The sequence below is a fragment of the Magnolia sinica genome, chromosome 6 (genome assembly GCF_029962835.1).
Source record: "Magnolia sinica isolate HGM2019 chromosome 6, MsV1, whole genome shotgun sequence".
Lineage (NCBI taxonomy): Eukaryota > Viridiplantae > Streptophyta > Magnoliopsida > Magnoliales > Magnoliaceae > Magnolia > Magnolia sinica.
In genome coordinates this window covers 390,678-414,303 of record NC_080578.1, presented here as the reverse complement: position 1 = coordinate 414,303, position 23,626 = coordinate 390,678, and the positions used below count along the sequence as shown (strand labels likewise).

The window sequence follows — 23,626 nt, the reverse complement described above, 5'->3', positions numbered from 1 at the left end:
AGACTAGCATTGAAATCAATGGCCATTTTGGACATTATGATCTCTCTAACAGAAAAAGGGGGGAAAAGGAATAAGAAAACAGGAAAGGAGAAATAGAAGAGGAGGAGAAAAGAAGACACCTCTACGGAGATTCCCACCAACGTTTTCAAAAGCCAGTCTTATATTCGTTTGCTGCTACCAAATGGATTTCAGGACCATGGATAAAACGTCCAAGTGGCCTAAGAATAAAAAGTTTCATGTGATTGTGGTATTTTAGAAAATTAAAGCCCCAATTACCATTTCTTCATGTGCATGCATCACACTTCCAAGTGGCCTATGGAAAAAAAAAAATTTCGTGCGATTGTGATTCTTTAGAAAATTCAAACGCCCAATCACCCTTTCTGCCAACTAGGAAAGCCATCATTCGGATTCCTTGTTAATTTCTAAACGTTGACTCTCTCTCTCTCTCTCTCTCTCTCTCTCTGAAAGAAGCTAAAAATTCACATATTCTCTCCTTCGACAGCTATAGTTGGAAGGTATCCATCTCTCCAAGCAATGGAAGCCTTCTTAAGAAGAAATTCCCAACCACCACTCAAGGGAAAGCCAAGGTAGGAGAGTCGACATCCTTTCACCATTGAGTACGCCCCAAGCCTTTAGTTGCTCCTTGAACATCTCCGGAGATTGTGCAAATCCAATTCACAGGGCAATGGAGAAACCCAAATATGGAATGGCAATTCTCTGTGCGGCCATCCTGCTCCTTGGCCTGATTTCTGCCATTGCATGTATAGCTGCTGAATTCAAGAGAACAAAGGTGAGTAAGAAAGAGCTTTGATCATGGGGTGTTCAGGTTCTCCCTGTGTGTTTCTTCTGTTTTTATGCGTGCAGTATGTGACTACAGGCTCTGGAATTGGTTTTTGAAGGCAAAGGATGTGAGGTTGGACGGAAAGTTGTGTTCTTTGCCAGGGAGCCCAGCATTTGGTTTGGGACTTGCAGCATCAATCTGCCTTCTGGCTGCTCAGGTCATTGGAACCTCTGCAATTGGCTGGCAGTTATGCTCAAGAGAGAAAAAACTGAATACCAATGACAGGAGAAAAGCCACAACAATTATTCTCTTCATCCTCTCATGGTAAGTAATCAATGACTTCAACTCACCCAGCTCTTAAGGTTCCAAATCCATCTATCATAGTTCTTTCCTTCCACGCAACCTACTCCATTAATTTTTAGTTACATTATCCTCTGTATACTTGTGTCAATGGCATGAAGGCATTTACAGTCATACCATCTGCAAAGATCCCCATTTTCTTAAAATTATCAATTGCCCCAAGGTTTTGCTAGCCAAAATAGTTGCATATCTGGAAATTTTTATATTGAGTTATTTGACAAGGATTGTTTCAACCACATTGTAGGATCGCCTTTGGATTTGCAATTATTTTTTTGGGTGTGGGGTCGAGCATGAACCATAGCCAACGCTATGGAGACGGATGGTTGAAAGGACAGTGCTATGTGGTTAATGACGGGGTGTATATTGGTGCAGCTGTGCTTGTGTTGGCAACAGTAATTTTCACACTCGGCTTCACTTTCACTGCAAGAATGACAGATAGTAGAGAACAAGGAGAACTGGGGAGGAGGGTACATGCACAAAAACAGGGAGAAAATGGAGAAGCTGGAGTGAATTGTAAGCAATAGGAAGGAGCTGAGCAAAGGCCAGCTTGTGCAGGAATCAAAGTTGATATTTGATTTCTTTGATCCCACGCTGCCAAAAATTACAGAGGAGCCACTCATTGATAATTGACAACATACAGGGGACTCCGCGAACAGATATACTTACTTCAAGAGCATATGGTTCTTACATTGGCTGTCAAAAAATTGTGGTGGTTTTCTTCTCCACCCTATGGAGTTATTATTGTATGGGGAATAATAGTTGCAAGAAAACAGAAACATTTTAATTAAGCATTCCTTTATTCTATATTGTAGAACACCCAGAGGAAAAGCATCATCCTAATTTCTTGTATTTGTAAAACTTTACCTACTGCAAAAATTGCAGATCAAAGGTTCTTTCCATGGGGTTTTGTTGTGATTCAAACATAGACCTTATATATATATATTGGTGGAGTACAAATACCAGAATTTCAAGATGCGACTAAGTAAAACACAGGATGGTATTATCTGGAGAAGAAACTTCAGAAATTTGGTATGTGTCAACCTCCCTCCTAAGATTCAAGCAGAGAGAGAGAGAGAGAGAGAGAGAGAGAGAGAGAGAGAGAGAGAGAGAGAGAGAGAGAGAGAGTATATATATATATATATATATATATATATATATATTGGTGGAGTACAAATACCAGAATTTCAAGATGCGACTAAGTAAAACACAGGATGGCATTATCTGGAGAAGAAACTTCAGAAATTTGGTATGCATCAACCTCCCTCCTAAGATTCAAGCAGAGAGAGAGAGAGAGAGAGAGAGAGAGAGAGAGAGAGAGAGAGAGAGAGAGAGAGAGAGAGAGATTTGACATTCAAAAACCCAAATTAAAGAAATAAAATATTTTGTTTGTCAGCATAATTAAATGTTGCTTTTTCTGACGTGATTCTACACTCAAGAAAGCTAGGAAGGACAAATCGTTAAAGGGTTGCTATATGTTTTCAAGATTAAGGATGGAGAGGAGATTCGCAGAGAGAGAGAGAGAGAGAGAGAGAGAGATTTGACATTCAAAAACCAAAATTAAAGAAATAAAATATTTTGTTTGTCAGCATAATTAAATGTTGCTTTTTCCGAGGTGATTCTACACTCAAGAAAGCTAGAAAGAACAAATCGTTAAAGGGTTGCTATATGTTTTCAAGATTAAAGATGGAGAGGAGATTCGCAGATTTTGATATTCAAAAACCCAAATCAAATAAATAAAATATCTTTTTGTCTGTCAACATAATTAAATGTTGCTTTTCCCAATGTGATTCTACACTCAAGAAGGGTAGAAATAACAAATTATTAAAGGGTTTTTAAGATAAATTTCTTAAAAGACAAAGGAAAGATGAGAATCCTTTAACACTATCACGATGTGTAACCATATAAGAGTTCTAAATAGCCAATTTCATGATATTTGTTACTTATCTTGGTGCATATTGATGGAAAATGAATGATTGACAAGTTCTAAAATTTTCCTGATTCATTTATACTTTTCAGATTTTTTCACATTTTTAAGAAAATCAGAAAAATCTTATGATTTATGATATGATTTGCAATTCGATTCAACCCTTATTATGATTATTTTTGAACTTTGATAATTGTATTACTAAACAGGCCAAAGCCAGAAATTTACAGAAAAAAAGGAGAAAAAAAATTACAGAACACGCCAGCACACCAGAAACTGCTTGATTCAACCCTTATTATCATTTGCAATGCATAACGATTATGAAAATATTGGGTATATTATATACAGTATTCAATATATCGTCAGGAAATTACATACGAATTTTTTTTTCTTAGTTCAGCAGTAAAGATGGATGGATGAAGGGCTGGCAATGGGCTGGGCATGGGCCATGAAAACCAATGTCTTGAATATACCTGGCCTGATAAGCCCAATCCTACCAGATCAAAAGCCAGGCCCGAGGCCTGCCCATTGCTAGGTCTAGATGGTTCTCCCGGCATCTACAAGTATGAACTCCCACATTATACATTCATCATCATGTCTTCCTTATCCCAACTAATTTTGTAACTGTAATTTTGATCTAAAAGAGGATCAGGGTGTTACAAATTATCAAAATCCTCGTATTGGCTTCATTTTCTAAATACCAAAAAGTAAAATGTAAACATGAATGGGTCAACGGATACTGAAGCTGGGTTCATAAGAATCATGTATTCATGAGCAACCGTTGCCTCTAACAATACATTGGAAAAGGCCCCCATATGCGAGAGAAGACATATCCACAACCAGTACGTAGCTTCCTATGTAACATTTAGTGGAAATTTTCTCAAAACAACAACTCACATTTGTTATCTTGTTGTGTCTCATGAATCTAAACATTTGGAGAGCTTGTGGGTGCGAGAATAAAGGTGAAATTGTCAATATACCCACAAGATCACATACCTAGGGAGGGACCTCATTCAAACATCATTAAAACATTGTATATGCTCTGCGCCCATAGTTAGCAAAATGCCATATGGCAAAAAAGAAAAAGAAAAAAAGGGAAATGTTCAGGTTTAATTCAGTCTTGATAATTAAAAGGACGGTAAAAATTTAGGTAACAAAACGGGAAATGATAAAAATTAGGACAATGAGAAGTTCGGGTTTAATATGGTTCTGATTCAATAAGAATGAATGAAAAAAAAAAAAAGAAGCAGCTATATGTGTGTGTGTGTGTGTGTGTGTGTATTATACTTAAATAAGATTAAACTTATAAATAAATGAATTAAAAAAACCTCACTTTAAATGATTAAAATCTCAATATGTGTAAGAAATCATGCATGTAGGTAATTGAATAGTGGGTTAATATTATTCTTTGCCTCTCTTAAATCCTTCCTTTCCAAGAATTCCCCATATAAATCAATCCGTCTATCCTAAAATCTTCAATCATTTAATCGATTGTATTGATGGTGGTGAACGCCAATTTCTATTTCTAAATCGTCCCTAAAAGTTTTTTTTTTTTTTTTTTAAAATCTAATGAAAAGCATTTTTTTTTTCCTTTGGAGAAAAACATATTTAAACATTGAGTCAATTATACAAGTTTTTTGAAAAATATGGAGTTTAAAAGGAGTCCTGCTAAACATGTCCATGGTCCTCTCACCATTGCAGCGCCATCTTCCCTGGACATACAAGCCCAAATTGTCAACATGCCCCCAATTCCCCGATAACCAAGACACAAATGAGGACTCCACTTGAAATCGCCAAAAGTCTGCAAACCAATAGTAGATAAAAGGAAAAGAAAAAGAAGACGAATAACAAACCAGAAAAATCTTCACCAATGATCTGGTTTCTGGACTTTCCAGTTCTGAATGGCACAAGTAGAACAGAATTTGCAAACCTTTGTGTTGAGCTTAGCAAGATAACCCAATAGTTAATCCTTTTTGGAAGAATTGAAATCCTAGATGTAAGGATGGTATGTACTGTCTAAGCAAGAATTCTTGAATGGTGATCAACTAGAGCCACTTACTACATCAAACAACTTACATTAATGAAACATGTGATAACTTCTAATTCATGGCAAGAAAACCAAATTCTTCAGTGAACTGAGCCCAGAAGTGCTTAGACTGCAAAATTATAAAGAAATAAAAAAGAAAAAGAAAAAAAAGAAATAGCTTAGGGAATTTCATAGAAGTAAGAAAACTTTTAAGTTACGGAGATAGTTAATTTCTCTAGTCTTTTATTGTTGCCAAGTATTTAGCAGCATTTGCAAATGAGATATTGCCAACATGTACAAACACCTGCTGACATGTGCATGAAAACAACATCTTTAAATGCAAAACTAAGTTCCAGATTCACAGGCTTCAGAAAATTTCAGCAGTGTAGAATATTTTCTAAGATCAATTCTCTTGCCCAAGGCTTTACTCAAAGGACAGTCCAATTCAATGATTGGATTGAATTGGACTTCCAGACGAGAGTGGATTTGGTGAGGCCAGGGAAACACCGACTTTGGTGAGGCCATGACCATGGGGCCCACCTTGATATATGTGTTGTATATCCATGCCGTCCATCCGTTTTGACAACTCATTTAGTTCATGAGCCCAAAAAATGAAGCAGATCTAAATCTCAGGTGGACAGAAAACAGTGGTGATTGAACACTGACCATTAAAAACTTCTTAGGGCGCCCACTGTAATGTTTATTTGCCATCCAACCTGTTGATAAGGTCACCCAGACCTGGATGAAGGGAAAACACAAATATCAGCTTGATCCAAAACTTGGTCCACAAGAAATATTTAATGGTAGGCATTTAATCACCACTGTTTCTTGTGGTGCGGTCCACTTGAGATTTGGATCTGCTTCATTTTTGGGCTCATGCCCTAAAATGATCTGGCAAAACGGATGGACCGCATGGATATAAAATACATACATCAAGGAGAGCCTCAGAGTCGTGCCTCAATGAAGTTGGTTTTTCCCCGGACTCACTAAATCTGCTCTCCTTTTGGACTGTCCAGGTGTCCATATGCACGCTGGACCAAAACGATGATCCAGTCAAATAAATGGACTGTCCATGTGGACATAAGCATCACAGTGCACATAAAGACAGTTCATCAAGGTGAACTGCAGCTGGACCATAAGAATGACCATTTCAGCGAATTGATTGTCCATTGACTCCATTCACACCAAGGTATTACATGACGGTATCGGCTAATTTGCTGATTGATACAATACAGGCCATATCAGCTGTATTCACCAACACAACCTTGTAACAATCAAAATTTTCTTGTGGAACAAAATCTTTAAAATTATTGGTAAAATTCAAAAAAAAAAAAAAAAGAAAGAAAGAAAGAAAGAAAGAAAAAAAAGAAGAAGAAGAAGAAGTGAGAATCCCAAATATGTATGCTCTTTATTTATTTATCTTGGACATGAATTGATGGTATAATAGATCATTCTTTGGTAAGAATGATGTTTGCTGGGCAGTGTCAACTTCACCTGCTAAAAGTTAAGCAAATATGCCCTAATCAAACACAAATCAAGCATGACTTGGTTGATGAGAACCCATTACATGTAACAAGAAAAAAAATTATATCGAAAAATGAAAAAAATGATGGTTTACCCCTTCTGATATTTCTAAAAATGGTCCACCCCGCTTCAATTCATTGAATCCTACTAAAATTTTCTGATTTGATCCTCAAAATAGGCAGAGATCTATTTCAAAATTAGTCTCTAATTTCATTCATGGTTGAAATGAATAAAGAACTGGAAAAACGAGATAATGTGAAAACAAGAACCTTCATAATGGGCCCTTAATGATTGTATCGGCCTATAGCAGCCATATTGGCCCTGTAATAGTGCTGATATGGGGTGTATCCACCCGTACCAGCCAATACGGGCCAATACGGCCCTTTTTTTTTTTTTTTTCCATAACTGACCCACCCACATAACGCGTCACAAGGGCAACCATTTTCCTTCACATGGCAACTGATATGGCTGTGACATAACCATTTTTTTAATTCCATGATTTGCACATGATTGTGCTCTCCATGTGTCCACGTGAATGGGGTACCACATTAAGTTAGAACTGCATCAGGCCCCCCTCTCCCTCCACTTCAAGATTGATTGTGCATCAGGTGCCCCACAAAAACAAGAATCTATCGTTTCGTTGGGATAATAACAGCTCTGTTAATACCTACCAATGAAACCATGGCTTTATTAAGAGAAGTTTATAGAAGCAAGATTAGGGAAAACGGAGAGATTGCCCAATATATAAAGAGTCACAACAAAGAAGCAAGATTAATGAAAAGGCAGACATTGCACCATACTTTAAGAGTCACAACAAACACCCTTCTGGATAATGAGAGAGAAGACAATCTGAATTGCACAATAGAAAATTTTTCCTCTGGATTTTAGGGAATTGCACAATAGAAACTTTTTCCTCCCCTAGATTTTAGGGAGAGAGAGAGAGAGAGGGAGGGAAGTTTTTTCCCCATCCTCCCAGCATCCACCTGCTATACCCAAAGCAGAGTAGTCTTGATTGAGAATAAACATCATAACTCCTTATCCCATATATCAACCTCTAATGCTTCCCAATAAAGAAAAATCGAAATCCCTAAGCTACCAAATGTTCAAGACTCTTCTTCTGTACTCAGTTTGTGCAACTCCGAGAATCTAGAAGGAATCTTGCTTTTATTCTCCTTCATACTCATAGGAATTCACTAAGTTCTTTCCAACTTATGGACTACAGCACATGGGCATTTCATAAGTAGAAATAAAATGCACATCGCCGATTAAGAATGTCCCTGTAACCAGCATGGTCAGACTGTCTTAGAATTTTTTTACCAACATGCAGTCCAATACATGCTCTACATGAAAAAGCCCAAGAAACAACAAAGAACTACTGACAATCCAAGCAACTCAGGAATGGTAAAAGATTTGCCTCACCAATTTTAGAGGTTTAGACATCTCATTCCTAACAATGAACCGAAAAGACCATCCAAGGTATAGGGATTCTGCTAGTGCAGCATAAATTTAACAATCTAAATATGAGACAGAATGAGGCATGAACTAATATGTTTTTTGTGAGACACATTGCAATACAGTTGATGCTCACCAGTTGTAGGATGTGAGCATCCAACGCCCAACGGTTTCATCCAACTGCAAATCAACACACAAAACCCTTACAAGGTAATCCTTCATCTTCACAAAGAAAGATGCATTTAATTGATGCTCGTAGCAGGGGATGGAACAATTCAGAAAATGTGACTTCAGCAGGCAATTAAATTAATTGGTCACACATTTCTAGGGTGTGAGTAGCCAAAGGTTTCATGCAACTGCAAAACAACACTTTGCAAGGAACGTCATTCAATACAATTTGTTCACAAGAAAAGATGCATTATTCTGTGGAGCAAAATTTGAGTGTAGTCTTCCCTTGTTTAGCAAGGATTTCGTTAGAGAGTAATTTGGGCCCCACCTTGTAGGAAGAACTTAGATGATGAAGAGTTTGAGGAGATGGTTAATTTGTTGGGTCTGCTTTCCAAGCTTCGTACCGTGTTAACAGAAGGGGGTTCAATGGTATGGTTAAAAGAAAAGTCTGGAATATTCTCAGTGAAGTCCTTATTCACTATGCTTAGTGGCGGTGATAGAAGTGAAGGGGTTAGTTAATCAGCATATGTGTGGCATTATGGTGTTCATCCAAAGGTTGCTACTCTAGCTTGACTTGTGGGTTGTAATAAGGTGCTGACAGTGGACAACCTTCGCAAGAGAAAGATGATTTTTCCAAATGTTTGCTTCCTGTGTTATAATGATGACGAATTGGTGGATCACCTTTTTATTCATTGTTCGTTCACAAATAGGTTTTGGAATTGCTTCTTCAATTTGTTCAAAACAGTTTGGGTCTTACAGAGGTCTATTGATCAATATTTCCTGATGTAGCATGGTGGTGGTATAAAGGTGGGGAAAAGAATTTGGTGTCTTTTTCTAGTAGCAGGGATATGGTTCCTTTGGCTAGAAAGGAACAATTGATGCTTCGGGAATTGGGTGAGGCGAGTTTTGGAGGTCTTCAGTAGAGCTAAAATGCATGTAATGGAGTGGGCAATTTCTTCAGGGGTTATGGCTCAGTTCCCTGATAGTTGGCTAGAGTCGTAATTTTTTCCGTTCTTCTTATCCTTGTTTCTTTGTATTCTTTAGGCTGCAGCCTTTTTAAAATAAAATTGTCAATGTTCAAAAAGAAGAAAAAAAATAAAGAAAGTCCCTTGCTTGTTAGATGAGCTGGTAGAGACAGTGTAGTGTGTGAGTGATCCAGGGTTCAATCCCTGGTCATGTTACCTTTCAAAAAAAAAAAAAAAAGAAAAAAAAAAAGAAAAAAAAGAAAAGATGCATTATGCGAAGATAGATAGACAATTTCTTTAGGCAATTAAAAGTCCAGTGGAGGCAGAGACATGTACACAAAGGCATAAACTTAATACCCACTCAACTCTGTTAATAACAATTGAAGACAGCCTATGTCCAGGGAGAGAAATCTCAGATCCAAGATATACAGTTATTAAATATCACTCATATCCAGGCACAGCAAAACAAGTTTTTACAAGTAAAATCATCCCAATGAACAATTGCTTCTTTTTTTGAAGGGTATCCCAGCAAACAATTACTGCCACCTACAACATGGAAACAGTTGAATTTTAACTATTTCTGAAATTTCACTTCCCTCTCTTAATTCTTAATTCTTAATTAGGGCTTGTTTATTTCCCTGTTTACCACAGTAAATACATGTGGCTTTGTGATGATTGCCTTTAGCTGGCGTTTGGTAGAGATGGTAATTACACCGAGTCATATTGCAAGGTTCAAATGCGGGTTGATGGATATCCAAGCCAGGCAAGTGGACAATTATCCTACTTGACATGCATTTCATGACATCTCTGCATCCATACTTATATTTGCAAACATGTAATTGAATGATGTTTGTACTATCTTACTTGTGCCGAGTATGAACCATGATAGGTTCACTCACTAGCCTGGCCAGCTAACGTTCGTTGAATGTCAACCGTACAGAGGTGATCAAGACAGGAAATCTGAACCAGACGTTAGAGAATGAGGCCAAGACGGCGAACAACACCCAGGACCAGTGGCCATATTTATCGGAAGATGAAATGGTTGTGTTGAACTAATGGATTATTAATATGAATCTCTGTCTAGATAGTTGATTTCTTCATTGTTGTCATGATAGTTAAACTTTGTCACGATACTCGTTTTCTTTTTAAAAAAAAAAAAACATTTTCACTGGATGGTATTTGATATTATGATTGAATAAAGTCCCAAGGTGGGTGGATTCAGTTAATTTCAAATTAGATAATGTGGTTTTGGGAATGTAATGGTGGTAGTAATGAAAAGTATATGATTGTATGGCATGTGTGCATGTATGTATGTTAAACTCTGCTGTGAACATAGAATACCCAAGCAATTGTATTATGGGTCAGCTTATGCACACTTGGTGTACGAGTCATGAACTGTAACTCAGGTCTGAAAGTGCGCACTCTGTATCCAAATTGCGTGGCGTGACAACCCCTCACCCACCTTTAGTGTAAGGAAAATGAATGAAAAGGTGATTAATGGATTCCACATTTTCCATGCACATAACGCAAGTGTCGGGTAACACCAACGATCACTTTTGCATATTGTCAATTGTTAGCACCTTCTTCCTCCACACTAGCCATACAAAATCCACAACCCATAGAACCAAATCTTGGAAGTGTGGTCTTCACTCCTCCACTCCCTCTCCCCTAATGAATATCTCTTCTTTTAATCATTTCTTTAAAAAAAATCTTCCAATGCGACTCGGTTTCATTCAACTCATATCATTTTGGTCCAAAATGAAACAACCAAACTGAAATGGGACCAAAACAGAAATACGGGGAGAGTTGTACCAATTTAGTACCCTGGCAAATTGCGCGTGCGTGTGTGTGGGCCATCTTTCTTTCAACCTTCAGTTCCATAAGACCACACTGCAAACGCTATACAAGTAGCAATGCACCAAGAAAAACTTTTCAAAAAGAAGAGGATTTGGACCTTGCCATCATCATATCATCGTCAACATAGCCTGTCCCAGCAATTTGGGGTCCGCTTTTCTCATGATTTTCTAGGAAATGGTTTGTCGACTGGCTGCCCACCTGACATCGACCCTCCTTTACTGAGAGTCAGTAGACTCATGACCAAGCGAGAGTATTTCTTGGACCTTGAATGCTCATAAATTTTAATTAGATATATTGGGGAATTTTACTCAAAGGAATGGAAAGATTGATTAGCATATTTGCAATAGAATTAAAGCCAGGTGGACAAAGCAGAGATGTGTCGGTGGAAACTATATGATTCTCACATGCCAATGGAACTGAAGGCAACATTTTAGAAGTTAATCAACAGGTTGTGTTCTATAGGTCAAAGTGTTGGGCAGTTAAGAGTCAACAAATGAGCATATGATGAGAATGTGGAGATGAATGTGTGGGAAGTCTAGGAAGGATGGAATGAAGAATGAGATCACCCAAAGTAGCCTAGGAGCAGCCCCTAGATATGATGGAGAGTGGATCAAGATGGTTGGGTTGCATGCAGATTAAACCAAAGATCGCACCAATAAGGAGTGGGACTTTAATCGTGGTTGTAGGGCCTAAAAAGAGGACGACAGGAACATGTATCCGCTGGCTTGTTGCTGATATCTAGTAACCAGTTACAATTTTCAAAAGGAGAAGTGTTCTTCACAACATTGTATGTGAACTTTGAACTTTCACACACAATGCTTTATTTCCTGCTGACATGTCAATTTTGCAGAACATCCTCTCTATGCAAAGGGAGGGATGCTTCATGAAGGTCACCTAGGAAAACCAGGAATTTCCACTCATCAAGCCAACTCAATATATGAAATGTGATCTAACAAATGAGAGGATTGGTCTTATTGTCACTCCATGAATATTGATGGTGCAGTCCACACTTTTAGATGTTCTACACAAAAGATAACTTGGTGTGAATTAAAGCTTTGTATACGAACAATGGCACTCTAATCCTGTTTTTGTAGGCTACATGTGATGTGGTACTCATGCACAGCTATCCAAACCATCCAAATTGTGCGTATGGTTTTAAATACCAGTTATGATAGGGCTGTATTAGCCATATTGTAACTGTATTGGCTATACCCTTTATGTGATGAGGGGGTGAACCAGTCGATTAAGAAAAAGAAAATGGGTCATATTGGCCAATACAATATGATACACGCCAAATCAGACTGATACAAGGCCGCAATGGGCCAATATGGCCACAAAGGCCCCATTCTGAAAATTTTATTTTCAGATTCTTCTGATTTTTCTACTTCTTCATTCCAACCACGAAGGAAACTTAAACGCTAATTTTATGCTACATCTAGGCCTATTTTGAGGATCAGAACAGAAGAATTAAGTAGGAATCAACAAATTGAAGTGGAATGAACCACTTCGCTCATATGTGTTGCGCAGATGACACGTTTCTGTTCTATGAGGCAAATGCAGCAAAGGTTGATAACTAGTGTATAATTCTTCAGTGTTTTGAAGAAGTTTTGGGGCAAAAGGTAGATATTGCTAACTGTGAGATGCTTGGTATCCACTGGTTAGTGATGAAATCGAGCACCTAGCCAAGTCCTATGGATGCAATGCAGGATCTTTCCCTTCTTCTTACTTGGGCCTCCTCCTTTCTATCAAAAAACCGGCCAAGCACATATGGGACAAAGTAGCAGAAAGCTTCAAGCAGAAATTGGTGGGTTGGAAAGGGCGGTACTTGTTGCTTGGAGGAAGGATTACTCTCATTAAAGCAGCTTTATCTAGTTTGCCCCTTTACTTCATGTCGCTTTTTTGATGTCCTAATTTGGTTCTTGCTCACCTCAAGAAACTTAGGCGGGACTTTTTGCGGGGGCGATTTGCTGGAGAAGAAAAAGTTCCACTTTCGGAATGGGACAAAGTTTGCAGGCCTTATGACGAGGATGGTCCAAACACTCGTAAGTTGGGTGTGATGAATGATGCTCTCTTAGGTTTAATATAGAAGGAGGAGCTCTTTGGAGAGAGATCATTGCTAGCAAATATGCTTGCTGGCCTAGCGGGTGGTGGACAAAAGAATCCTCCAACTACAGGGCGTTGGCGATTTGGAAGGGCATCTCTAGTATGAGATCCAAGTTCATGAAAGGAGTGGTTTTCCACTTGGGAACAGAAAGAACAACTGCTTTTGGGATTATGTGTGGAGGGGAAACGTGCTTCTTCACCTCTTTCCCGGCCATTGCCCGCCTTACTCCAGATCGGCATGGCACGATCAACATTTGTATTGAGTTTCTGGAAAAGTCGGTTGCATGGTCTTCATCTTGTCGCCGATCTCTCCGAGATAATGAGGTGGAGGAATATGCCACGTTTTGGAGTTTCTTCACCTATGTCGGCCTTTTGTTGATGAAAGTGATAGTATGGTTTGGTTCATGTATAAATCAGGATGCTTCTCATTTAGTTCTTTCTACTTCATGCTTTAGAATGGTGGGATGAAGTTTGGAAAGACTCCTCATGCATGGCATTATAGCAAGATCGGTACTTCCATATGGTTAGTGGTAGAAATAGTGTTGACGATTGATAACCTCCAAAAGTGGTCCATGGTCATCCCAAATATGTCTCCCGTGCATGTCTGATGTTGAATCGGTCAAGCACCTTTTTATCCATTGTTCCTTCACTAGCTATGTCCAGGCCTCCTTATTTGTCAAATTTAATGTAACATGGGATATTGGTGATCTTTTGGTGGGTTTCTTTTTGCAACAAGAGGCAGGCGGCTTGGAGGCTTTGTCTCCTTCTAGGTTTATGGGGTATCTGGGGTGAGAGGAATGGTAGATGCTTTTGCAAGGTATGCCGAAATATTAAGGGGGTAGTCTCTAATGCATCGGATAATGTTGTTGAGTGGGTGGGGGGAAAGGGGTTCTGGACAAGCTATAATTTTTCCTTTTCTTTCATTGTTTGTTTCTTGTTTATCCTTTTGCGCTACCTCAACACTCCTTCAATGAAAGTTTTAGTTATCTTTCAAAAAGAAAAAGAAAAAAAGAAACATTTTAGGAAATATCAGAAGAAAGGGTAAACAATAATTTCTTTTATCATTTTTTCATCTTATTGTTGTTGTATTCATATGTAATGGGCCCTAACCACAAAATCATGTTGAATTTATTTTTGATTAGGACCTTTTTGGTTCATCTTCAGCAGGTCAAGCAGAAGGACAACATTCTTAGAAAAGAATGGTTAGATGCCCCATTGAATGCATGTTAAAATACAACAACAACAACAACAACAACAAAAACCACTACAGATATGGGCCCTCTAGGACAATACACCTCATATCACATTGTTTTTAGGCCCAGCTGATATACACCTATTGATACTGTAATCCAAAACCTTGATTGTGTGGCACATTGCGGACGGAGCGTACATTGAAAATCATAGTGATCAAGCAATCCAAACCTTCCAATTGATGGCTATCAAATGGATGGTTGAAAGTAAAATATTGGGTGGAGGGAAATCCATGGGAAAGGTCTAGTAATTTTCCTTTTTGAAACATCAGCGATCCATAATGAGGCCCACCAGATAGACAACCTTGATTGGAAGATGACCCTACCCTCGTGTAGTGTAGTGAGATGGATCTACCCTTTTCCAGTTCTTTCCTCTCTAACATACCACTAAGTGAAACCTATGGACAGAAACTGGTTGCTTAGTCAAAGGCATTCCAAGCGTGCACCTAGGTGCATGTGTAGGAGTTTTAGGCCCATTGCGCCCTACCTGGACCCTGGGAGAGGAATTTACCTTAAGCATGTGCCTAGCACCTGTAACTTTTTACGTGAGGTGCCCTTATGGGGAGTGGGGACCTCATATATGTGGGGTTTTTTTTTTTTTTTTGTGTTATTTTAACACCCAAATAAAGGTGCAAATATACAAGAAAGGGCTTTCAAGCCCAATTTCGACAACTTTTCTCATTTCTTTTGAGATTAAAGCTTGAGATATTCTTTCCCCAAATTTCAACAACTTTTTAAATTTATTTTTCTTCTTGGTCATCACATTGGGCTTCCTAAAAGCAATTTGAGCTTTTGTTAGTGCCGGACAAGATTTTGGGAGGGGGAATTGAAAATTTTAGGTTAGAGAATTTGGGATTTTGAAAAGGTGGATTATAATATTTTGAAATTTTATGGATTTTGGCAAAATTTGTGGTCTTGGATTGGTTAATTTGGGGGATTTAGGGTTAGGATTTGAGGAAGTTGAGAAATTGGGATTTAGAAGAAAATTGCATATATGAAGCTTTGGGCTAAGAGAAATTTCATGGTATTGACTTTGATTATTTAAAAAACAAAAGAACAACTTATATCTAGAAATAATTAAACATTAATATTTATTATATAAAATATAAAAAAATGTGCTTGGAATCTCCAGGTGTGTGTCGAGGTATGCATAGGCATTCTGAGCACTACCGGGATAGGTGCACCTGGGGTGTGCCTAGTGCCTTTAACAACACTGGTGCTCTAGAACCAAGCCAACAAACACCTGGTCCAATGGGAGCGCAAATCCTACAATTGGGGGATTTGGGTAAACTGGCACAGCATTCTCCATTAACAAATGCCATACGGATGATATTTACATCCCGGAAAAAAACGCTTTAGCCATTACGATTCTCCGAGAGGATTCACTTGCCCTGTTCAATTGAATCCTAGGACTAGTAACTCAGCACCGCATTCTTCTCAAATGTATGGTTTTTATAAAGATTTTGAAGTATATGTTAGATTGTTACTTTCCTGTAATACCTACAAATTTCCAAATGTCTACAACATTCTGAATGACATATGGTAGGACCTATCCCTTAGACAATGTGATGCAGTGCAGTTGGATCATCAATCAGGCCCCACCAATGGAACAGTGGCTGGGCAATGAAAGATCAGGAGAAAACCTATCATTAGATTGGATTGTGGGCCTGCTAACTCACTCGGATGGCTGAAGAATGAATCAAGTAGACTGGGGACAGCAAGTCCAATAGAAAGCCATTATTGCCTCTCTGTGAAATCCGCATGGGAATGTTGGACTATGCACAAGCCCTATGGCTGTATACAGATAATATGGTTTTTTTAAAAAGAAAGATTTGGCAGTTTTTGGATTCTGTTATTTTAGTTGCCTTATTTTATGTTGAACGCCTTTCCGTATTTTATTTCCCATTAACTATGAGTTGAGACAGATTTAGTAATATGTTCTTTGTGTGGACAAATAGAATTAAGTATTGGCTTCTTTAAGTAAAATGTTTCCTTGTGAGAGAAATGATCAAGTGGAAACTTTTTTCTTTTTTTTTTTTTTCCATGCACTTAGTTGGATTTGGACTTTCTGAAAACCACCTTCCCCATCTGGACCTTCCATTTGGTGCGGTTTACTCTTCTTCTGTTGCTGTGCAATGATCACATCAATAGAATGTCCCTAAACATTTGCGACTGGAACTATCTCCTCTAGAAAGAATTGTTTGTCCATTTTTGGCATGCCACAGTCAAGATGGTTGAGATGGATGGTCCAGATGGGTGATGTGGATGCAAAAGATTCCAATGGGAAGTTCTCTTTCGTACACTTATAGCCCAGTAGATAATTTCTACATTGTTAATGGGGAATTTCTACATAAAGCGACAAGTAGGGAATATGAAGGATGTGGTCGAATAAACTTGTATTATAAGTCTCTTGAGATTCATCCTTTGGGACACTCCTATGTCTTACTTGTATCTACTGCAATTCAATTGATAAAAGGAAATATAGAAAGTGAGTAGAGAGAGAGAGAGAGAGAGAGAGAGAGAGAGAGAGAGAGGATGGATGGATGGTACCGATCCAAAAGAAGATGGGGGAAGGAATAGCGAGAAGGATGCCCTCCTACCCAATCTCGCATTTTGGAAGTGAAGCTGATCACGTTCTCATTTGATTCTCTCGCTTATTCCGTCCAACCATCAGTTCCTGACTTGCCCATCTCCTCTTCTTTTTTTCCCCTCTTGCTTTTGTTTCTCTTCCTTTTCCTTTCTGCATTGGGTTCCCTTGCTACTTGCAAGACGAAAGAATCCAGACTCATGTGTGGCCCCCACGAGTTTTCAACGGTAGGCGTTCGATCTCCACTGTTTTCTGTGGTATTGTCCACTTTAACTTTGAATATGCTTCAATTTTCGGATCATGACCTAAAATAGCCAGAAAAACAGATGGACGGCGTGGATAGAACACATAAATCATGATGGCCCCACAGAGTCCTGCGACCCACCGGCGCGGATTGGGTACTACCCCTACCATGACCTGGCTAGAGACGGACGGTCCTGTCAGGGGATCTGTGGGGCCCACAGTGATGTATATGTTTTATCCACGCCGTCCATCCATTTTGACTAATCATTTTAGTACATAAAACTAAAAGGGAAGTAGAATGGAAGCTCAACTGGGCCACACCACAGGAAGCAGTTGGGATTGAATTTAGACCTGTGAGAGGGTGAACTATTACTATTTCATGGATGGATGTGGACGCTCGATCCTCCGCGGATCACGCTCACACGGGATGATGGATTCTCAAGTATAATAGAAAACTGATTATATTTTATTGTAGTTGTCACTGGTCAATTAATTTAATTCTTCGGTCGACTAAACCTTATAAAAATGGTAGGACAAATTACTTAAGGATTCCATGTCCCAAAATAATTCATTGATGAACTATGGTTACATAGAGAGAGAGGGTTATGCACCCGCTTTACTTATACAAATCGTGCAGCCACTACTTCATAAGATCTAACCAAATGCTGAGAATTAAGATTAGTTATTGCACACTAATGATACGATGTGCATGTGATGCCATGTTAGGTACAATGCTTATAACGAGTTAAAGTTTTGGCTAGATAAATCTGCCTTGACCCAACTACTTGCCAAAGTGGTTAACCACAACCAATTTAAATTTTTGATGGACAAGATCTGATTAACTTAGTGAGCTACAGAGCATATGTTTGAATTGATCCGGGTGCAGAGTGTTATATATACAATGTTGTTATGTATGTAAAGATGCATGTGATGTAGTATTGGATACAATGCCTACAATAGAGTGTTGCCTAGGCTGGATAAATCTGTCTTTACTCTTCCACTTGTCAAAGCGTACATTAATCAATTAAAATTTCTAATGGATAAGATTTGATTATATCAATAAGTCGAAGAGTATTACACTTGCAATTGATTAAGTCCACAATGTTATGTGATACAACGCTATGGGTTGGACAAGCAGGGGGTAGAGAAGGGAGTAGATGTTGCACAATGCTTTTATAAGATGAACGAAGGTGATTGAGAGTTGGACGATAGGATAAACGGTAGTGTCACAATGATTAGTTCCAGCAGCTTGTATTAGGACTTAAGTGGCTCAAGAAGCTAGGGTTTGGGCTAGAGTAGGTTGAACTCTCTTTTGCTACTCTCTCATCCTTTTGTTAGAGGGATAAAATGGCTAAGGCTAATGGGGTTTCTCCTTAGGTGGAGATGGCTCAGAATTTCAGGGATGAGAAAGTGTTTTAAGTAATGAGGGAGGTTTCGGTGCCTTTAGTGTGTTGAAATGAGAAGGGGAGGGGACTCTTTATAGCCCTCAAGCTCAATTTTTTGGTAATTCGCGACAAGTCTAAGGTTAAAAAGAGTTTGAATGACTTAAATTCAAGATAACAACATAGCATAATCTCAAGAGTTGGATTGGGTGGCACAGATCATAATTTTGGTGCACGGGAGGGGCACCATAGCCTTTTCTCATTACCACACCATTAGAGGTTCCAAAAGGAGAGCTTTTACTCGTATTGGGGTCTTCTGCTGCTGGACAGGGGGCTTGGGACATAGGCACCGCTAGATCCACATGTGCCTCCCTGCTTTTAGCAGGTGAGCTCCCTCAAATGTATGAGAGCATCCACTTCCTGGTGCCCTACTGCTGTGCTCCTAGATTTTCATGTGCCTTGGAGTTTGGGCTTAGACCCTTTTTTAAAAAAATATTTTTTTAAACCTCGGGCTTGGACCTTATTTTTTAAATAATAATAATAATAATAAAAAACCTTGGGCTTGATTGTATGAGTGAACAGGGTGAGCTGGGCAAATGATTTAACTCGGTAAGTTGACTTGGCAAGTCGGGCACGGGATTAGGATTAGGTTTAGGTTTGGGTTTAGATTCATGGCTTACGGTTCGGTTTAGAGTTAAGGTTAGGTGAAGTTGACTTGGTCCAATTTCATCAGCTTATCGATCTGAGGTGGGGTGTCTACAATTGTCCAAAACTAAAATGGGAGTATAGCACATTTTAGATGCGAGCAGTTTAGTTTAAGTTCGGTCAAGACTCAAAACCTCACCTTGATATATGTGTTGTATATACATGCCATCCATCCATTTGGCCATATCATTTTAGGGATGAGCCCAAAAATGAAGTTGATCCAAATCTAGGTGGATCATATTATAGGAAAAAGTGGTGATTACATGCCCACCATTAAAAACTTCCTAGTGCCCATTGTAATATTTCGGTAATATTTATTTACCATCTAAACTGTTTGAAAGGTCCCATTGACCTGAATGAAGAGAAAAACAAATACCAACTTCAACCAAAACCTTTGTAGCCCACGACAAGTTTTTTGGTCAATTACCACTATTTCGTATGGTGTAGTCCACCTTAGATACAGACTTGCTTATTATTATTATTTTTGGAATAATGGCCTAACATTAACTAGAAAAACAAATGAACAGTGTGGATATACAATACATACATCAAGGTGGCCCCATAGTCAAGGCCACACCTAATTTGTGCCCCTCCAAGCTGAACTCGGATAACACAAAGCTGAGGTCATTGTAGAGGTGTACACAAGTTGAACCGAGTTGAGCTTCGCACAACTTGAGTTGGCTCGAACACTAGCTGACCCCAGCTTGAGCTAGGCTCAGCTCAATCCTCAAGCCTGACTGGCCAGCTCGGCTCGGTTCGGTCAGCAGCTTGGACTAGTTCAAGCCAAGATCGAGTATGTGCAGCATTTTCACAAACACATGGAGTGCACTTTCACTTATTGTATGTAAAACAACACCAGCTTTTTATAAGTATTTTATCAAACACCTTGTAGGCAACATCAAAATCAAGAAAAAAGGATATTTGTTTCAGATATATACCTTCCTTATCACTAGCTGATACTTCATTGAGTCATTTCATCAAACACTTGGTGAGCAACATCAATATCAAAGTAACTGAGATCACTGAACTGGTTTGATCCGAGTTCGATCTGAGTCGAGTCGAGTCAAGCTCGGGCAAGCTCGAACTCGGTTCAACATTTTTTCATGCTAAAAAAATCAGCAACTCAAATTTAGTTTCGAACCAAGTCGAATTGAGCTAACCGAGCTATGTTGAGGTGGCAAAATTCTGTGGGCCACCATAATGTATGTATTGTACATCCGTGTGGTACATCCATTTTGCCAGATTATTTTAGGACACCTGGAAAAAAAATGATGCAGATCCAAACCTCAAGTGCACCACACCACAGAAAACAGTGGGGACAATGAGGCCCACCATTAAAACCGTATAGGGCCCACCATGATGTTTATTTTCCATCCAACCTATTTACAAGATTACACACATCTGGATGAAGGGAGAACACAAATATCAGTTTGATCCAAAACTTCTGTGGCCCTGAGAAGTGTTCAATCCCCACTTTTTCCTGGAGTGGTCCACTTGAGCTTTGGATCTGCCTCATTTTGGGGCCCAAGGCTTAAAATGATCTTGAAAATGGATGTATAGTTTGGATATAATGCATACATCATGGTGGGCCCCATAACTTTGCCATGTCAACGCTGTACCAATCTAGTTGTGTTGTACACTATCTAATCCGTTTAAGATTGATTACTGGTGAGTCGAGCACGGGTTTGGCGGTCCCAGCCCTGGGGAGCCTGATTTTATTTCACAGTTTGGACTGGGCGTCAGAGTCAGATCTCAGGTAATGGGCTAAACCAGGAATTGCTTTTCATCTGAGCCCAGTCTCCAGGTCCTGGTGAAACCGGCTTGTAGCATTATTGGTGGTGGCTTCCGCTCGGGGATAACAAGCAATGGGAATTCAAAAATCACAATACTCGAGGACTAGGTGTGCTCGGTCGACTTCAATTCACGAACTAGTCTTTACTTCACTCAACATTTTGCAATTGAAAAAAAAAAAAAAAAAACAAATAATAAAAAAAAAAAACTCGAGTGGATTCTGGAAATAGTTGAATAAATAAAGGTCTTCTCCTCAAACATTTTAAGTGACATAGGTCGATCTATCCTCAACTTGTACCATTTGTTCATTCATACAACTAAGAGCAAGTTGTGTTGCAAGGTTTACGCTGATGAGAGTGTCCTAACCCATTGAATGGGGAAAGTTTGTTACAACCATCCATTGTTTATGAGCTGTAAATGATAGAGTTATAATCATAAAATCAAAGTGTTATTTTAGAACTATAATAAATACAAAATGGAATATCTCTGGTAGTTGTTTCAAGAAAGTGACTGCCTATATATTTTGTTTCTCTGTTCAATCATGACTTCATTTTCACACTATTGATGGCAAGCTTAGGATTACCCAATTGACTTGGTTTTTGTATCAAGGCTTACTCCTAATTATATGAATGAATGAATGGTTTAAATCAACAATAAGTCACTCTGCGCAAAATTCAGGATGTGTAGGGATATTGTTGTTGTGATGACATTAGCAAAACTAGTAAAAAGAGAAATGGGCACCAAAGAAATACTAGAAAGTAAATGCACCAAAACAGTCAATACATGGGATATGAGGTGGAGTGTCCCCCCATTATGAAAATGCTCCGCTCCTTAAAGAAACCGGTCTGCCTCTTTAAAAATGATATGTACATGCATATATTAGATAGTGGAGAGTGCTAGTTACATACACCATGTCTTCTTCAATCAAAAATGATATGTACATGCATATATTAGATAGTGGGGAGTGCTCGTTGCACGCTCCAATGTCTTCTTCAATCACCGAATAAGAATGCAACACACCTGCTAAGGTTGAAAATGCTTAAGATCCAGACATTCATAGGGTTGCATATCTTTCTATCATGAAAATCAGACCAGCCCACTCATCAGCTGAGCAACAAATGCATATTTAATATCAACCGTTGGATATAATTTTCTAGCTGTCCATATCTTGGTACGCATGTAGCCCACCCAAAAATTGAATCATCCGTTAAAAAAAGAAAAAGAAAAAGTTGAGGATCGTTCACCATAAGGGTCATCTAGAATTAGCACGATGGATGATACACAGATGCTACATTGGCATGTGGGCTGCATATTCGGTTAGTTCTTGAAGATGGGTCATATGGAAATAGCATGCTCAAGAGCAATCACAAGCACCGCCTTAACTGAAGTGAGAGGAGTCGTAACAGGGTATAGGTGAGTATTTATGCATTTTTTATTTTTTTTAAAAAAACTTTTAAATAATAATAATAATGACGTGGGAGCATCGTCACGCGGTTGTTGGAGTGGCATCCACCACCGCTACTTCATAAAAATATGGATATGTAGGGAAGTGTCGTTTTGTTATTTTAGTGATGATACAAGTGATATTTATAAATAAGCCAATGTGAAATGCAAAAGAAACCAAATAAAAAGTGGGAGGGACCATGTTCATCTGAGAAGGTGAGGACAGTGACACAAGCATAAGCATGTAGTAACTGATTAGATTGGTGGTATTGGTTGCTGCTGGTTTTCTCATGTCCACTTCAACCCCGGATTCATTTGGCCCATAGAAACTTCCAGTACTTCCATATATAACATACATATATATACATACTAGGTACGCATGTGCATAAATATTAATGGGCACTATTACCAAATATAGAATATAGAATATTGTCTGGTTGTACATGCATGTTATTTTATGAGAGAGAGAGAGAGAGAGAGAGAGAGAGAGAGAGAGAGAGGTGGATGCATGATGTGCGCATATAAAGAAAATAGCGTTCATCAATGAATATTGCATGGTATTTTCTGGATGTGAGGTTTGGAGCATATCCTTTTGGACGTACTCCTAAAGTTGGAGATCCGATCTTCTGAAATCATTCATAAATTCTTGTGATGGGCGTTGATTGTGTAGTGTTAGTCAAGAAGAGCCAAAGGGATTTACGTTCCATGCACCCAACGTGTAAAGGCAAGTAACTAATTATGCCAGAGACCCAGCAATCAAACTATCAAAGTGATGTCATCCCTCTAACGCATGGCACCTTTATTAGAAGGAATCCATTGCCCCTTGAATGATATCTTGTCTCTATCTTCTTATCACCTTTCTTTCTATCCTTTCTTATATCTTTTCATCTACATGTAAAATCCAACGTTAAAATGAAAGTGGACCCCACGTAGTGGATTTCTCCTTCAAATCACAAATTGGCAGCAACATAGAATATTGTCCCATCTTCATGCACGACACAAACGATAGCTGGAAACCAAGTACTCTTGAAAGGGATGGAAATTAGAGGGTGATTCCGTGCATCC

General features: G+C 38.8%; 1 protein-coding gene and 1 long non-coding RNA gene across 4 annotated transcripts; one reads left to right on the top strand and one right to left on the bottom strand.

Annotated features, from left to right (window-relative positions):
- Positions 1-388: 388 nt before the first annotated feature.
- Positions 389-17,194, bottom strand: LOC131247849 (uncharacterized). 3 transcript variants are annotated; one of them, XR_009172056.1, is made up of 4 exons: positions 16,961-17,194; positions 8,204-8,247; positions 4,919-5,221; positions 389-770 (listed from the first exon to the last, which is right to left on the bottom strand). It is a non-coding gene; the product is annotated as an uncharacterized LOC131247849 (long non-coding RNA). The 3 variants fall into 3 exon arrangements; XR_009172058.1 differs by lacking the exon at positions 389-770 and adding an exon at positions 2,656-4,777; XR_009172057.1 differs by lacking the exon at positions 8,204-8,247 and having other exon boundaries at positions 16,961-17,192.
- On the top strand, positions 659-2,034 carry LOC131247848 (protein MODIFYING WALL LIGNIN-1-like). Its single transcript, XM_058247762.1, has 3 exons — positions 659-790; positions 900-1,105; positions 1,386-2,034. The coding sequence occupies exons 1-3, from the start codon at positions 686-688 to the stop codon at positions 1,663-1,665; spliced, it is 591 nt and encodes a 196-aa protein (XP_058103745.1). The 5' UTR covers positions 659-685; the 3' UTR covers positions 1,666-2,034.
- Positions 17,195-23,626: the final 6,432 nt, after the last annotated feature.